Source organism: Equus quagga, chromosome 13, assembly GCF_021613505.1.
Source record: "Equus quagga isolate Etosha38 chromosome 13, UCLA_HA_Equagga_1.0, whole genome shotgun sequence".
NCBI classification, from domain to species: Eukaryota; Metazoa; Chordata; class Mammalia; order Perissodactyla; family Equidae; genus Equus; species Equus quagga.
The window spans coordinates 84,941,690-84,960,056 of NC_060279.1; the positions used below are offsets into that span (position 1 = coordinate 84,941,690).

The 18,367-nt window shown below is 45.1% G+C and overlaps 1 protein-coding gene and 1 pseudogene across 3 annotated transcripts; both read right to left on the reverse strand.

The window, feature by feature from the left end:
* Positions 1-9,960, reverse strand: LOC124250070 (leukocyte immunoglobulin-like receptor subfamily A member 6). 3 transcript variants are annotated; one of them, XM_046681809.1, is made up of 8 exons: positions 9,836-9,960; positions 9,584-9,619; positions 9,123-9,410; positions 8,668-8,967; positions 8,176-8,457; positions 7,586-7,885; positions 4,204-4,336; positions 1-432 (listed from the first exon to the last, which is right to left on the reverse strand). In XM_046681809.1, exons 1-8 carry the CDS (start codon positions 9,882-9,884, stop codon positions 417-419), a joined length of 1,404 nt encoding a protein of 467 aa, XP_046537765.1. In that variant the 5' UTR covers positions 9,885-9,960; the 3' UTR covers positions 1-416. The 3 variants fall into 3 exon arrangements, 2 of the variants coding, with proteins under 2 accessions (XP_046537765.1, XP_046537766.1); XR_006891530.1 differs by lacking the exon at positions 1-432 and adding an exon at positions 7,281-7,409 and having other exon boundaries at positions 4,199-4,336; XM_046681810.1 differs by lacking the exons at positions 1-432; positions 4,204-4,336 and adding an exon at positions 5,068-7,409.
* Positions 9,961-13,816: 3,856 nt separating this feature from the next.
* LOC124250283 (leukocyte immunoglobulin-like receptor subfamily A member 5) lies at positions 13,817-15,316 on the reverse strand (annotated as a pseudogene).
* Between the last annotated feature and the right edge of the window lie 3,051 nt (positions 15,317-18,367).

The window sequence follows — 18,367 nt, forward strand, 5'->3', positions numbered from 1 at the left end:
TTATATGAGTACCAAATTATTTATTACATTGAAAATTCACAAAGTTGCATGCCATCTTGTTATCCAAAGGATGTTGAAAATCATTATGAGATATTTCTATGGTGTTACTCTGAGATTCAGCAGCACCATGATCCATTTCTGGCCCCCACAGTATGGTGAGGGGGCAGGGTACAAATGGGCTCCAGGTGGTGACACAGGCCTGCCTCCAGTATGAAGACAGAAGCAGATGGTGGGGGATGGGCTATGGAGGACTCTGACCTGTCACCATCACCTCCAGGGGCACTTTCTGTTGGCAGAATTTGCAATGCCTGCAGTCATGCACATGCAGTGATTGGGGACTTATGTCTTATTCTGGTATCTCATGGTGCCTGGTTATCCGGGAGCTCAGAGTGTCCATCTTCCTCAGGCATGGATGGTCATGTGCTTATTGCTCTGGAAACAAGGATGAGAAATTTTGGATCTTTGTGCATGGAGAGCCCTGGAGTAAATGGAAGCCTTTCCTCAAAGGATCTAAGTTTTTTCTCTTCTTCAAAAGGAAGTTCTATAAGGGAAGGAACTACTATTTGTGGGGTATCAATTATTTCAGGGCCTGCCATTGGGTTTTTTCTTCTGTTGGAATCTCTCTGCCACTCAAACATCATCTCCAGTTTTGATGACAACACCAAGATGTATGGATGCTCCGTCTGTTCTTCCAGATCAAGGTTCCAGCAAGTTTCCATGTAGGAATAGAATTAAGATCACCCTGCCTCCAGAGACCAGCAATCCCTACACATGGTTGCCTTCCTTGAAATTACAGAGACTGAGGATAATCCAGGGACAAGGATCATGGAGCTGAGAGTGAGGTCCTGCCAACTACTCAGAACAATGCTTGGGTAGGACTGAGTTGAGAGGCAGTGAGCCAGAATGGAGCCAGACCTATTTGTAAATAGATGGTTTGCCCAAATCCACTGTGTTGTAGGCAAATTACTACATTAGGCTGAGATTATCTTTACAAAGGAGGAGATGACCCTCACCTAATAGTTGTGTGGTGAAGACTCACTGATTGGGTGCATGCAGTGCCCAGCCCAGGTCTTGGCTCCCAGGAGGCACTCAGAAAAAGCTGGTCTGTACCACAATAACTGGATTGCCCATTGCTCTATGCAGGGCCAGGTTCATGGGTTGTGAGTGCAAGCAGACAGTGTTCCAAGCTGGGTTAATGTTCTACTGTCACCATCTTGACATTTGAACTTGGGGTCCTGCATTTTCATTTTGCACTGTACTCTAAAAATTACATACCTAATCTTGGCTCCAAGATTTTGTTTTTGTGTTGAATTGGCTCATTTTAGTAGTTACCTGATTGTTATGTCTCAGCTGAGTAGAGTGGAAAATAGAGAATCCTTGGACCAGGGACCTGAGAGTCCAAATTTACAGAAATCAAAGGAGATGGGACCTGAGGCAGATTACTGAAGATTTGTGTGTGTCTGTGTGTGAAATAAGCTCTTTTCTCCCTGTGTTTCCATTTAGTCAATCCATTCACCCACTTATTTTGTCAAAATATATCTACAAATATCAACTATATTTCACACAATGTACTAAGCATGAAAACTAAAATTTGTGCATAACTCATGTGAATCCTGTTCTCTGATCCCCACTAGTCTCGGGGTGTGAAAGATGCCACATAATTCATCACAAACTGTGTATAATTATGCACTATGACATGTGTTATGTATAATAAACCCTTGGAGGTGGAGATAAGACAATAAACAATCATAACTAGTCTTGGAATCATGGAAAGTCAACTTTGAAGAGGTAAAGTGAGAGGATAGAGCTGAAAGATGTGGAGAAGACTTAGCTGATGTGGATGGAAGTGTTGAGAATTCCAGGAAAAATAAGGTGTGTAGATAAAGATCCCCATTTCAGAGGGATCATGGCTGCTGATCACCATGGGGACATTTTTGTCCTGGAATCAGGTCTGGGTTGACTTCCCTGCAGTCCACAACACTTATGCTCCGGGAAATACAGGGTGGGCATGTGAGGACCCAGGCACTGGCCCAGCCCTGCTTGTCTGCTTCAGTGTAGATGAGGGGATAAGATGGAACAGATTCACAGAATACAGCCCATGAGAACCTCTGACATAAGTTTTCTGTAGAGAAGGAGTGCTGCTTCTGCCCCATGACCTTTATCTGATTCCCCCTCTGTGAGGTCAAAGAAAATACCAGACATCCTGAGAGTGGTGCATTCTGGAACTAACTCCAGTATGTGACCATAAAACACTACATGATGGGGTTAAACCCCTCTCTGAAATCACCTCCTGGTCCACATTCATCTGCTTTATCCTAATTCAGATTCTTGGGCCATCATGAGTTCAGGAACTCACATGAACCCACTTTAAATTCTTAACTGCCTATAGTCTGGTATTGGCAAAAGTGTTTGTTCAGAGACTCAGTTTCTCACCTGGAAAGTGGCTCACTGTCTGATTGGACTTTCAGTTGAGGCTGATCAGGCAAGAAAGATCATGTTTTGAGGAAAACACCATGCCAACATGTGAAATAATTTTTATAACTTATCAGCCACCATTTAGGAATTAGTCACCTGTGTAAGATGTGGCTCTCACCACCCTACTTCAACCCCACCTCACTGAATTGCGTGGAAAACAGACAGTTTATAGAATAGATGGCAATATCGAAGGCAGTAATAAGTAGACTTATGAATCATCGAATGAAAGTCAAGAATACTATTGCCTGTATTCCAAAAGATTCTGCTGTTTCCACCTTGAGCAAAACTATCCAACATCAACTTATTTGTAACCACCATTATAGATTTCATGGAATATTTTTCCTTCCTTTATTTGTAGAGTTTATCTTAGGTATACATTTGCAAATAATACATGATGTCTCCTTTTTAATTTTATGTAAATGGGATAATTCGAAACACATGGCTTTCTACCTCTTATATTTATTCACCATCATGTTTGAAGATGGATACACATGCACATTGGAATTTTAGTTTGTGCATTTTCTCTGACATATAATATTTGATTTTCTACATAGAACACTAAATTCTCTCTTTTTTGGTGCGTGTAGTCTTAAAATGATTTTGGCTAATATGAATAACCCATTTGTCAATGTCCTTGTGAATGAATCATGTTGCATATGTACACATTTTTTCAGAGGTATATACTTAAAGACCATAGATGTGTGTCTCTTACTTTAACTAAATCAGTGTGATCTACTCTCTAAATCCATGCATGTACTCTGCACTCCTACAAGCAGTGAATCAAAATTCTATGTGTTCACTATTCCCTCCCACAACTGATATTATCACTTTTCTCTTTGCATCTCATCTGGACGTACTGGAATTTTGGTCTTGTGATTTCACTGAAACTGTGTCACGACATTGAAATAAGAATGATGATTATTCATAAAATACAAGGAAACTCAGCTGTAATTCGAGGTGTCCTATTGGCTTGGACTGTTTTTTGAAAGTCACTTCCGTGCATCACTTCCCAACTCTGCTTAAGGGAACTCACACTGGCACTTTGAAGTTGGCTGTGAAGGGAGTAGATGCACAAGAGAAATTGGAAAATACCTTAAATCGGTGTTTTTAACAATGATTTTTTCAGGGGGAGTAAAAACCGTGCTATGACTTCAAACAGCAATGTTTTTATCCCACGTGATGATATTTCTGAAGAAACTACACAGATAGCATCTGATGAAAAGTGAAGGGCTTGTGGAGTCCAAAAAGAGTAGTAGGGCATCATTTTTTCATTTATCTTTCAGGATGCACGTTTATTATGCCAATTTGTTGATTTATTAAAATAGCTGCATGATATGAATGAAGAGACTCCTTCAAACACATCACTTATGTGGTAATTAAAAATAGAGAGAAATATATTACATGAAGTTGTACCAGAGCAAGAAAGTGTGAGGAGGTGTGAACCCAAATCTGCCATGTGGGATACATGCTGATTTCACAGAAAGGGGGAAAGATAGGAGCCAGTCAAGATGTCATGAAGTGGTCATGAAGGAAAGTTCCACAGTTTAATGGCAGAAGAGTCCAGACATTGTCCCTGCACATGAAAAATTATTCCTCCACTGCACAATGAGCTGCAGAGAGTTCACATAGCATATGCCCCAGATGCTCATCCCAAACTTCCTGGGAACAGAAGATTTATTCCCAAGATTCTATCACTATGAGTGATGCATCGTCATCTCTTGTATTTACCTCCTGGCTGCATCTTCTAATCTTCCTGGGCTGTCACGAGCCTGAAATAGCAGTATCCCAAGGACCACCAGGATCAAGGCAGCTCCACCCATCCGGATGAGATTCTCCACTGTGTAGTCTTGTGGACGTGGGGCTAGGAATTGTGGATAAAGAAGCCACGAGGTCAGGGCAGGCTAAACTGACTCCAGGATCCCTGGATGTCTACCTAGGACACCTGCCATCCCTTGATAGGACATTACCCTCTGTGCCAACACTATAACTGAGAATTTCTCCTGCTCTATTCTATTCTTGGGCATCTGACTTGTTTTGTGATGGGCTGATGGCTTCAGCTGCTTCTGAGAACCAAAAAAAAAGTGAGGATAGAAGAGGACTGGATGCAATTCAAGCCTTTGCCCTGTGTTCTTATAACTCCCTCTCTTTCTTATGACACAACTGTTATGCAATCTCTTCATGAATGCTTTATCTGCTGTAGAAGGATTCTTTCTTTTCGCATTGCATTCTTCCCATCTTTCTCTGTTTTTTTAATTTCTACTTTACTTCTGAGTCACTTTGAAACAGAGTTTGGATGTTCTCCAAGAGCTCAGGGTTGATGAGAAAAATGGTCTCCCCATACAGAAATAATTGACTTCTTGTATAGTATCTTTTCATTCTGGGATACAAACCATGTAAGCTAACTCTTCTGGGTATGAAAGCTTCTGTTTATTCAAAAGCTGAGGACCCAGGATTCATTGATGAGAGGTTGGTCATATATATATATATATATATATATATATGTATGTATGTATATATATACGTACATCATATGTTGTGTTAATTACATGGAATAAATTAGGTAAGAAAGAGGTAGGACAGTTCTGAACAGTGTCACAGTGAAGGTCACACTTGGAGATGACATCTAAGTTGAATCCTAAATAGGATAAGGAGCCTGAGAAAAGCCACATGAAGACCCAGACAGGATGTGTCACAGGCTACAGGAACGCAGATCCCCAGAAAGACCTCACTCTGTTCTTCAATGAGGATTAAGGTCATCTCTGTGGGATGTAGGAAGGGTCCAGAGGAGAATAAGCTGAGAATTGGGGGTGGAGTTTGTGTATTTGAGACAGACCAGAAAGAACAAGACAATTGAGGGAAGCTCCGTCACTGTCATCATCATCATCACTGTAATCATCATCATCATCATCATTCTCTCTGTGTGTGTCTTTGGAAGAACTCTGGAAATGTCTATAAGATTTCAAGGAGAGGAGACTTGTCATTTGATTTTTTATTTGAACTTTTTCACACTAAAATCCTGGGTATGAATGTGGGTTACAAGATTGTCTGAATTTCCCAGATTCTTTGAAATTGAATTCACATAATGGTTAATGGCACTCAATAAACACTAAATGGATGAATGAATAAAAAGATAACCTCTACCCTCTCCATATCCTATAGCAAGAACCAAGTAAGTCTATAGTTCTGATCTTCAAAGCCTTAAGGAACAGAGAAAATCAGTGGTATTATAAAATTGTGTGAGCACAAAAAAATAGATAATCCTGCAAATCTATTTTAACCAGTTTTAACATAAAAAAGATTTTTAAAAATTACAGGTCAATTCTAACTATACATCTTCATGTAAAAATTCTAGATAAGCTTATACAAATCAGAAAGGGTGAGTTAACAATAAATGTCACTCAGTGTAATTAAGATCTAAATGGTTGATACTAACACGTCTTTTAAGTGTATTTCACCGTGGTAAAAATTAAAGACAAAAAATTCAGGAGATGTACAAAAGTACAGAAAAAATGTCTAATTTATATTAAGAAAAGAATATTTTTTCCTAATAAAACCTCAGTGTAACAGAAAAATGAACTGACATGGATTGGACAATAGAATTATGTATACAAAAAATATAGATTTTTGATGTGTCTGTTTTAAAATAATTCAAGCTAAAAATTCAGTTCTTAAAGTGACACTCAGGTTTCACTTTTTTACTTTTTAATCATTGTCATATTATATTTTATGAAAATAAAATGGGTACACAATCTGGAAATAAAGAAGTGAAATTTCAATTGTATTGAGGCTGATATAGGTATTATCAGTAAATGAGAGGAGATCAATTGGAAAACAATTGAGAGGAGGAGAATCTATAGTAATTTGTTAGCATATAAAGTTAATATCACTAAACCAATATCATTGTTAACTACACTATTAGCTCCCCCTTAGAAAGATGGAAAAAGGCTTTCTCATAAGTTCAACCTCACAGGAGAGCTGAGCCCATGCAGATTCAACCTCACCTCCCAGGGGTCCCTCTCACCCCACCTCCTAGACTGAACACCTCTGTAGGATCTGCCCCTGCTCCTGCCTCCTGGTGAGTAGCAATGCTGTGGTTCTGAGATGGAGACACCAGGAAGTCAGTGGGTGGGGGCCTCTGCCTTGTAACTTTAGTGTAATCTCATTTCCTCTTAGGTTCACCAAGTGTCATCCCATCCCTCTCCCTTCCTCAGCCCTGTCCGCAACTACAGGGATGGGGTGTCTCAAGTGTTAGAGGTTCCCATCTATTTCTATGCTTTCATGGGCTGGACCCATCTGTGGAACATGCTCTGTGCTCTAATTATTCCCTCATGTCTCAGACTTTCCTGTGGATGGGACCCAGAGAAGACCTTCTGAGCTCAGAAAGGACAAGGACAGGGGTTCCTCACCTGAGACCAGGAGTTCTGGGACCAGGGACCTTTCCAAAGTCACTATCTCAGAGAGCACTGAGACAGTCCCCCCAGTGGATCCTACTCACATATCATAAAGAAAGGATGGGAGAGGTGAGGGGGTGGGGCCGTCTTCCTCCTCTCTTCATCCCAGCTACCGCTCCCCCAGACTTGGTCCCAAAGGTCTCCCTCTGGGTGATCTCCCCAACAGTTGTCCACTCAGCATCAGAACACATGGAGTGCTGTGCACCCTCCCTGCATTTATGTCCAACTCCCTGCTTCCCTTGGAGACAAGCCTGTCCTTGAGCATCTGAGGGGGCATCACATCCTCTCAAAGACTCTCAGAACTGCCCTGGGTGGTTTGTGCTCCCTTAGAGCAAAGGGGCTTCGGTGACTCACCAATTGTTGAGATGGACCCTGTAGGTGGGAGGCTGGCACTGACTCTGGAGTCCCCACCTCACTCAAACTCTTCTCCAGCATCTGTCCTGTGGCCACCACAAGACCTTCCTTCTGCCCACTTGGCACCTTCTAGACCCAGGAGAGGGTGAAGGGGGTGGGAGGGGTCTTAGCTCCTCTGAGGGGCAGGTCCTTCTCTGGGTGACACTCCATCAGAGCCTCCTCTCTCCCAGGCCAGCTCAGACACCTCTTAAGAACAGGGTCCCAAATAGATCATGGGGACAGGGGACAGGGCTGAAGCTCCTCACCTGAGACTAGGAGCTCCAGAGTGTCACTGGGGAGTGACAACAGATAGGGGAAGGTGCTGTCTGAACTGTAGCATGTGTAGTTTCCCTCGTGGTTTGAGGTCACAGGACCGATGGTGAAGCTGGCCTGAAAGGGAGCAGCTGCGTCCTGCAGACGAAGGAGCTGGGGAGCAGCAGGTGACCCCTCCTTGGACAGATGGAATCTATCCAACGAGATCTCAGAGCGACACTGCAGAGTCACCTTCTCTCCCCAGGACACTGAGGGCCCTGGCTGGGCTGAGATGGAGGGTTTCTCATACATCCCTGAGGAGAGGAAAGCTATGATGTGTAGACAGCTGACTCCTCCTCACATGCCTTTGACCACTGACTTCTCTCCAGGGACTCTGTGAGCCACCTCTCAGCTCCTCTCAGTCCCTCTGGGTGGATCTCTTTTATCTCCTTGCCCCTCACTCCCCCTTTCTCACTCCCTCTCCCTAGACCATGGCCCCATCCCAGCCTCTGCTCCAGGACTCTCTCCCTGGACCCCATCACCACACAGGAGTGACACTGGGCCCAGGACCCTGGGCTGACAATCAGGACATGGGGCTCCTCACCCACAATCAAGATGTCCAGGGGGTCGCTGGGAGCCGACCATGCATGGGAGAGGTTGTGTCCACTGTAGCATCTGTACTGGCCCCCATGGGTGTGGCTCACATGGCCGAGGGGGAAGTAGGGGCTGTGCTGCCCATGAAGATGCTGGGGGAATGTGAGCCCCTCATCCTTGGTCAGAGCAAATATGTCAAAGCCAGCTCCTGAGCGACACTGGAGGGTCAGGTTGTCTCCTGAGAACACCAGCGAGCCAGGCTGGGCTGAGAGGGAGGGCTCCCTATACACGCCTGGAGAGAAGGGACAGTCGCATGAAAGGAGACGCACACCCCACATTGCCCCCTGGGGCTACAGTGAGAGTTCTCACTGATCCTTCCCCAAGCCTCCTGCTTTGTAGTTCAGATCCCAGGAGGCCATATCACCATCCCCGAATCACCCCCAGGGCTCCACTGAGCACAAGGCTTAAATCAGTAATTTTGGAGTCTCAGGGGCACCCTCACCTGTGACCTCAAGAGGTAGAGGGTTGCTGGGGTATGACCACGTATGGGGGTAGGAGCTGGAATTATAATAGCATCTATAGGTCCCTCCATGGGAGGCGTTCACGGGACCCACAGAGAAGACAGCCTGCCACCTCCCACGAAAGGTCCTCGATTGCATCTGTCTGGGTGGGCCAGCTCCTCCTTCCTTCAGCAGATAGAAAGTGTCCCCTGTGACCTCTGAGCTACATGAGAGGGACACATTCCCTCCTGAAGTCACCACATGGCCTGGGTGGGCTGAGAGGGAAGGTGCAGGGTATACTCCTGAGAGAGAAGGAAAGAGCAATGTTAAAGGGGGAACCGTCAGTCCACATACCCCAGGTGTGGACTGTGAGAGCTGAGGTCTCCTGAGCCCACACTCTGGTACCTTTCATGAGGAGGAGCCCACAATGTGAAGGTACCCAGCTTCTCCCCCTTACCTGTCACCACCAGAAGCAGGGGGTCACTGTGCTCCGACCAGCCCTTCCTCCTGCTGTGATATGCACACTGATACAGCCCTGCAGTATGTGTGCTCATAGATTCAATGGAGAAACCAGCCTTTTTGCTGGAGTTCTGTGGGGCCTCTGTATCCAAGGGTTTAGAGACCCTGTCTTTATAGAGATGGTAGACATCAGCCTGCAGAGATCCCTGACACCAGATGGTCATAGGGCTCCCCCTGCTTACCATGGGGCCTGGGTCAGCCCAGATGGAGGGTTTTGGGGCAGCTCCTGGAAAATAATCAGACCTGAGTGTCAGGGAGGTCCATCTCCTCTCATCTTCCCGAGCTGTCACTCAAGGCCTCCTCCCAGACTGATCACCATCAGTTCAGACCCTTCATGCTCCTTCCAGATGCCCAGGGGAGTCCATTGGGCTGAAGCAGGAGGTCTGGAGGAGAACTCACCTGCCTGTACCTGGTCACATGGGCCCCAACACAGCCCTGGAAGAGAGTTCTCTGTGACAGCATGTCCCCCACCCACACAGAGAAGCTCCAGGCCTGGTCTGGGCCCCTGAGCACTGGGGTCAGATCTAGGCTAAGCACCTTCTCCTCCTCCCACAAGTTCTGCCCTGACTAAGTTCCTGAGTCCTGGGGATCTCAGGGACTAGGCCTGGCAGAGGAGGGGGCACTATTCTTCTTTGTTTCCCCAAAACTCACCAAGGCAGAGAAGGGCAGTGAGGGTAGGTGTCCTGGCTCTGTCTCCCATGATCCCAGCTGTATAGGTGACTTATAAAGTCCACAGAGCTCTACAGGAGAGACAGACTCAGGGCATGTGACAGAGTCCCTGTGACGCTTCATGGGTTCCTCATCAGAGGCCTCACAGGAAGGGGAACAGCCCCTCCCAGGGCCTCAGTATGATCTCCGTGAAGGATGGGGTTGAGGAACCACAGGCTTCAGGGATCATCCGGACCAGATCTGAGACTCACCAGATCCTCTATGCTCTGTCTCCATGACTCATGCCAAACTCAGATAGAGTGGGTGACACTTATCGCAGAACATGAGGGTAGAGGATGCAAGGTAGGGCCTAGAAGCCAGCATATTTCAGTACCAATTCTGTCTCCGCCTTTTGTAGAAACTCTGTGATCTGAGGTAAACCACTTCCCTTTACTGAGACTCCATAAATGCAATTTTTCTTCCTTCTTTCCACCATCCAGTCAATCAACCAATGTTTAATGAGCAGTTACCATGTCCAGGCATGAGATTCAGTGGTGAAGCTGACCAATTCCTCCCCTGGACTCACAGAGCTCTGATTAGTGACAACAGATAATGCAGACATTTAGACAATGGATCATTTGGCTATAGTTTTGGTAAGTTGTAGAGAAAAAGAAAAACTGAAAACAAAGACTCAATAACAGGTGGACGTCAAGCAACCTTGGTGATGGGAGTGTGGGGACCTCCTGGAGAAGGAGAGACCAAGACAAGGTATGGCTAGCACAAGTGTGGTGAGGGGCCAGCATCCTCAACCTGGAAGAGGATGAACTAGTCTAAGAACTGTGTGTGATCAGGTAACATTGCACCCTGATCACACAGGGTCTTGTGCACCCTGAAGTATTTCTGGATTTTATCTTTCAGGAAACAGGAAAACTTTCAGTAAAGGAAGATATGAACAGATTGATGTTTTGAGAAGAGCACCATTCTGTAGGGACTGCTCTTCAGGAGGACTGTTCTGATATAAACAGTCACAAAACTCATCGTTAACCCAACGCCTAGATGATGAGCAATCAGTAATCTAAGTGGTTTATGAGGACTTCTCATGTAACCCTCACACAAGTCCTGCAAAAAATAAAATAAATTACTTCACAGTTGAGTGGAATTAGACAGGGAGAGTCTTTTGTCATTATCATGGTCTTGGAGGTTTGGAGAGGAGTCTCTTATGTTGAAATTGGCTCAGGGAGCCACCCATGAGAAGGCACAAATGTGGTAATTACTCAGATTGTGTGTGTCCGGGGAGGGGAAGTGGCCCACTGGGAGGAGTTTGGTTTGTAGGTAGGAGCTGGCTTTGCTGGGTCTGGAGAGTTTAGCTCAGCCTTATCATTAACCCCATGGATTGACAGGTGGAGACAGTCGGAATTCACTTGAAGGAAGTTGGTGAGCTTTGGGAGGGTTTTGTGCAGGGTACTGTCAGTGACAGATAAGTTTGGGGCCATGGCAGTAAAATGCTTCATCAGGGAATGTGGATCTAAGCTAGAAGGCAGAAATGAGTTGAATGGTGTGGCACCAGCAAGAGGTCTTGAATCGTCAACTGAGATTGACTGTGGTGATGGACCAGGGTCATGGAAAGAAGGGATCAGTGGCAGAACTGTGGATTTGTTCATTGTATGTGAGGTGGAAGAGAGTGAAGAACTGAAGGATTCTTCACTCTCTACTTTGGTTGACTGGTGGAGCCAATGGGGTTATCAGGGGATGAATGACCCCAAGAGGAAAAGGAAGCTTGGGGAGGTGTTTAGAATACTGTCAACTAACTCACAGTGGGAACCACCCCTCCCCCAGCCTGGATCTGTGGTTTTCTTTCTCCCAAACACTTCCTTTCTCTGTTTCTTGTTGCCACAAGCAGCGGCACCTTCTCTTCATCACTCTCCATCAAAAATTCTGAGTCATTTCAGCCTCCTCAAGACCTCTTGCCCCCAGACCATGACTTTTCAACTGATACCATGGATTCTGGCTCCATGCTTTGGTCAAAGGCACTGGTTAAAGACCATTCATGGGTTTTAATTTAAGACAAGAGGGGGTATTTATTGACAGTCTACTTCGAGCAAGTAACATGCCCTCTCCCATTTTCCTCATTGTAGGAAAATGATCACAACCTCACTTCTCAGGGTTGTTATAGGATCAGTAGTGCCTGAGACATGGAAGGGTCTCAGTCTGGTGGCATTTCTATGACCTAATTATGACATGTGCTGTAAGAGACTTATGGTACGAAGGGCTACTTGGAAGCACCCAAATCTGCCCTCCTAGCCAACTAACAATATAAATCAGAAGCCATGTCACATCTTTGGTCAAATGGTAGATTACCACAGACTTAAAGGATGCAGGAATGATGGTGCTCATCCTGGATTTTATACTCAGCCAACTTCAAGAGTGAAGGTGAAAATTTCATCAGTGGGTTAATCCCTAAGCTCAGCAGCACTTAGGACAGCTCTGGTCTGATGAGGATCCTATGGCAGACAAAACTCCTCTGGGACGTGGGGAAACTTCTCATAGACCTAGAGGGAACCATGCTCTTTTTATCGCATTTCTTTTTATTGAAGTAAAATCCACATAACAAAGTATTGTCCTTGGTAAAGCACATAATTCACTGAAATTTAGTAAATTCACGATGTTGCAACCACCACTTCCATCTAGTTCCAAGAGATTATCCTCACCCCAAAGGAAAGATGAAGCAGTCAGTCTCCACTCCCTCCTCCAGCTTAGCCCCTGACAAGCACAAATCTGATTTCTGTCTATTTGGATTTTTTTCTTCTATCTGTTTTGTATAAATGGAATCCTACAAAATGTGACCTTCTGTGTCTGGTTTCTTTTACTTAGTTTCATATTTTTGATGTTCACCCACACTGTACTATGTATCAGTACTTCTCTCCTTTTATGGTTGAATAAAAGTCCAGTGTGATGGAGATACCACATTTTGTTTAACAAAACTTGTCCAGAGCATGAAGGTGTGTATAGGTGTGGATCCAAACCCACCTTGCAAGATATACCCTCATTTCATAGCGGTGAGAAAAGAAAGGGCAGTCAGGAAGAGTCAGCAATGGTAGGGAATTCAGATCTCATTTCTGAGTCTCAGTGGAACACACTTTGGCAGTGCCCCACGAGGTCAGAACAATTTTCTCTCCAATTCAGAATTAATGGAGCTCTTGTGCATTCTCTGTTCAATATGGGATACAGGACCATATAAGCTGAATCCCTTGGAGATGCAAATATCCACTTACTTAACAGCTGAAGACTCAGGATCCAAAGATAAGAAGTTGGTCATCATGGGCTCCTGATGTTGGGAGCACAAAGAATGAAAGTCTGGGGCTGCCCCCCTTTTCACTCTAGCTCAACTAGTTTATTGGGTGCTTCATCATCCATTTAATCTCTCATATATATGCATATTTTTTCCAAAGGGCAGTGTTAAGTCAGTGATTCATCAAGACAGTGTTTCTGATTTTCTGGAGTGTGGACGTAGTTGAGTAGACCAATAACAAACACGTAAACCCACATCAGATGAAATATATTAGTTACATGGGTAAAATAACTATTTTAAACTGAGGATTATATAATCATGTTTATACTTACATGTGTAAACATCTTTATATAAATATATGACATACAAGTAAACTTCTAGATATATGTAAGTTAAGTGTATGTGTGCATATTGAGAGAGAGCGAAGGATTTAGTAGATAAGAAGGAGGCAGGTCTGTTCTGAGGAATGTAATCAGTGAAGTTCATTCTTGGAGATGACATTTAAGCTGATTCCTGACAGAGGAGAAGGAGCCTGAGAGGAGACACCTGAAGACACTCCTTTCTTCCTGAGTCTCCAGCTCTCACTGCATCTCACTCTCTGTGTCTTTGGCCTCAGTATACCTGGGATTTTGTCATCTCATCATGCCACCAGGGACCCTCTTGAGGACCTGTCCCAAACACTAAGTCATTCATGGTCAAGAAAGAGACTTCCTCACCTGGGACCAGGGGCTCCAGGGGTCACTGAGGTGTGACCACACCTGGGGGTTTTTCCTGTCATAGCCATAGCATCTGAACATCCACCTGTGGCTGGGGGTCACGGGGTCGACAGGGCACATGGCCTGGGACTGCCCATTAAGGTTTAGCTGTGAATCCAAGGTCCAGAAGGGCTTGTGTTCTCCTTCCTTAGTCAGAACGAACCTGTCAAATCCCCACCATGAGCCACACTGGAGGGTCACATTCTCTCCTGACGTCACCACACGGCTCGGCAGGGCTGAGAAGGTTGGTTTGCTGTAGAATCCCAAGAGAGGAGGAGGCAGCGTGTTAAATGGGGCTCGCAGCTCCCTCATATCCCCCAGGCTGGGCTGTGAGAAGTGACACACGCCTGAGAGCAGATCCCCTTCCTGAGGAAAGATCCTGAGGCTAGGACCCCTCTCACCTGTCACCACCAGCTCACTGTACTCTGATCAGCCAGTGGGGCTGAGATAGTAACAGCGCTATCGCCCTGCATATAGATCTGTCATGTGTGGGATGGAAACTTGGTCTTGGTCTTGTCCCGGGCTCCAGTGGGTCCTTTCTGTCCTAGAACTCCAGGCTTCCCTCTTTATCCAGATGGTACTCCTGGATCTCTAAGGTCCCCTGACACCAGATGGTCACGGGCCTTCCCCAGGAGATCACAGAGCCTGGCTGAGTCCAGATGGTGGGTTTGGGGAGGGTCCCTAGAAGGAAATCAGAGGCTGAGTCACCAGAAATCCCCTACTCCCAGTTCTCCAGCTCTCAGCCCCAAGATCTTCACAGATGTCCCCCTATCTCTCAGCCCAGAGCTACTGTTCTCAGTCCCCAACTGCTCAAGGGTAGCCCTTCGTCCCCAGTGAGGAAGTGGGATCTGGGACACCTGGAGACAAACTCATCTGTCTGCACTGGATTCCTTGGGCTCACACTCCACCCTAGAAGAGAGTTCCCTGTGAGAGATTGGCCGCTGGATCCTGAGCAGACCCTCTCCTTCCCATGAGCCTCCTGAGTCCTAGGGACTCGTGACAAACCAGGGCCTGGCGGTTAGACTAGGTCCCTCCAAGACTAGGGCTTCCCCTCACCCTCTTCAAATCTCTGAGGCACAGCAGGGTCGTGAGGGTGGGCATCATGGCATCTTTTCCCTCTGGTCCCAGATGTGCAGATGGAGGAGACCCAGGTTCCTGGCAGGACAGACAGATGCACAGGGTGTCGCCACTCAGAGGCTGGTCCTTCCCGTCACAGGTTTGCCATGTCAGCAGCCCCACAGGAAGGGGAACTGTCTCTTCTCAAGAGCCTGGCTCTAGTTTCCAGAACAGATCAGCAAATAGACCCACAGATGACCCTTCCAGGTGAGGGAGATCCAGGCCATGCACTTCCCTCTCAGAACCTCTTCCATGGGGTCTCCTTCATCCTCAGCCCATCCATCAGAACATCCTTGTGGGGTCCTCACCATGGACAGTGGTCATACAGCCCTGGAGATACTTCAGGGAAGATGCAGGTTCCAGATGCACTGCATAGCTCAGATTGGCAGAGACACACACTCAACATCTAACTGTACAGTTCAGGTTGAGATCATTGTGACAATGAGCACAAAGAAGGAATACAGTGAAATAAAGGAAGAAAACATGACTTCTCTCCTGGCCCTGGAGTGTGGGCTTTATTTCTAACACAGTCTCCTTCAGGGACTTCTCTTTTTTTCTTGCAACAGCATGTGCCCCCATCTTTCTGCAAACAAACCTCTGAGTCATCCCTGCATCCTCAGTGCCCCTTGTTCCCTTGGGCAGAGCCTCTCCTCATGCTGGGGTTCTGTCTTCAGCTTTGGGGACAATGAGTCGGTTAGGGCTCTGATTTTTCCAAGAAGTTTGATCTTTATTTAAATATTTGTCTACCACCCCCTACCTATGTGGATGAGCAGTAATATTGCAATCAGAATTTTTCCCCATTTTAAAAGTTATTTTGAATGTGAGTTTATGTAGGAGACTGAATTGCAATTTTCCTGTCTTGAAATATCCTTGTCAGGTTTTCATGCTGGCCTATGAAAATATGTGGGAATGTGTTTGCTCTATAAAAATGTCCATAAGACTAGTGTTTAATCTTTTGTGGTATTTGGAAGAATTCAACTGGGAATCTTGTCAGATCTTGGGTTAATTTTGTGGGGTGTTTTTAATTTTTAGACATAATTTATTTAATAGCTCAAAGACAATTCAGATTTTCTATTTATTATTGAGAGTGTTTTGGAAAAATTTGGAGGGATTAGTCCATTTTATCTAAATTGGATAAAGTTCTTCACATGGTCCATTTATATCCGTTGTGAAAGGATTTCAATCTGAAGTGGAACTGGATGGAATACATGAAAGGGAGAATCCCACACATTCACCATCAGGAAAATGAAACTTAAGGACTGAAAGATTGATTTCTCATAAATGCCAGATTTACAGAAAATGGAAACTTATCCTTCAACCAATGAGCATCCGTCAAGAACCACTCCCCATCCTCAAGTGAATGAACTTGCTGCTTGGACACTAACTAAATGCCCCTCTCTGTGCACTCCTTGCCCATAAATACAGCCCATCCCAAACCCTCAAAGTCCTCACCTGCAGATTCTTACCATTTGAGTGTTGAGAACAGCAATCCCTCTGCTATTCCTGAGTAAACTCAATTTTTGGTAACTGGAGCTTATCTCAATTTACCACTTTATTTAGGCTGGCGCTGTAAAACACTGCAGGATCTGTAGTGATGTCTCTTATTTCATGTCAGATATGAGTAATTTATGCCTTATCTCTATTTCTTATCAGTGATCCTAGGATTTTACACATTTTAAGAATATTCAATAATAAATATTTTGGGCTTTATTAATCTTATGGATTGAACGCTTGTGTCCCCACAAATTCACATGCTGAAACCTTAACCCACCATGTGGCTGTATTTGGAGGTGAAGCCTTTAAGAAAGTAATTAAGGTTAAATGAGGAGATAAGGGTGGGGCTCTGATTTGATAAGAATAGTGTCCTTATAAGAAGAGACACCAGAGAGTGCTCTCTTTCTCTCTGTGTGTCTCTTTCCAGGTTCCCACAGTGAGGAAAGGTTATGTGAACCACAGCAAGAAGGGGCTGTCTACAACCCTAGGAGAGAGCCCCCGCCAGACATCAACCCTACTGCTTCTTGACCTGGGACTTCCAGTCTCCAGAACTGTGAGAAAATAGATTTCATTGTTTAAATCACCCAGTCTATGATATTTTGTTATAGAAGCCTGAGCAGAAGAATACAGTCGTGCACCACATTAGGACGTTTTGGTCAATGGTGGACCAAGTACATGATGGTGGTCCCATAACATTAGTACCACATAGTCTAGACATGTAGTAGGCTGTACCATCTAGGTTTGTGTAAGTACACTCTAAGATGGTTGCACAATGAAGAAATCACCTAAAGATGCATTTATCAGTCAGAAGCTGTCCCCATCATTAAGCAAATATTGATGCGGGGTCAGTGAGCTGAGGAGTCGAAAGAAAGATTTCTTAGACTCTTAAGATCTGGCAGTAGTGCTCTTTTATTTAGAGAATAGAATAGCAGGGGGACAGGACCCATGGGCAGTCAGAGCTTCTGCTGCGTGGGGACAGCACCCATGGGCAGGCAGAGCTGCTGCCGGCATGTTGCTGCTGCTGCTGCTGCCACCGCTTCTGCTGCAAAGTTGAGTGGAAAGTAAGGCTAAATTTAAGGCATAGGTATGTGAGTTATCTTTTTGCAAGACAAAGGAAAGAATACGTAAAAAAGTTAAAATGGATGGGGCTGGCCCTGTGGCTGAGTAGTTAAGTTCACACGCTCTGCTGCAGGCGGCCCAGTGTTTTGTTGGTTTGCATCCTGGGCGCGGACATGGCACTGCTCATCAAACCACGCTGAGGCAGCATCCCACATACCACAACTAGAAGAACCCACAACAAAGAATATACAACTATGTACCGGGGGGCTTTGGGGAGAAAAAGGAAAAAATTTTAAAAAATAAAATAAAATCTTAAAAAAAAAAAAGTTAAAATGGTATCAGTGCCGGTAGGGTCCAGCCATTGGGCGGTCCCATAACTTTTAGATAAGAATCAAATTGGATTAAGTAAAGGTCAGAAGCTACCACCCTAAATCAGTTACATGAGGTTGCCAGACAGTAACCAACTTAAGTTCTTGCCTCTGGCATTGATTAAGAGTTTCTAGAGATAAGACCATCCTCCTTCTTCCTGGCACAGAGAGGGAGGCATCTTCACAGATAGAGGTTTCCCTTAGAAATGTAAATGTTTCCCAACAAAGGGACAAGCAAATTCCACTCCTCGGAACCTGCTTCTCATCTGTAGTTTTAAAATTAACCAGCCTAAAAATCCTCATCAATATGACTGTATGGATTTTGGTACTGAGATGTGGGGAGCTGCTGTAACAATGACCTAAAATGTGGAGGCACTTTGGAACTAGTAATGGGAAGAGGGTGGTGGAGATTTGAGGTGCAGAATAGAAAGACTTTATGTGCTGTGAATGGAAT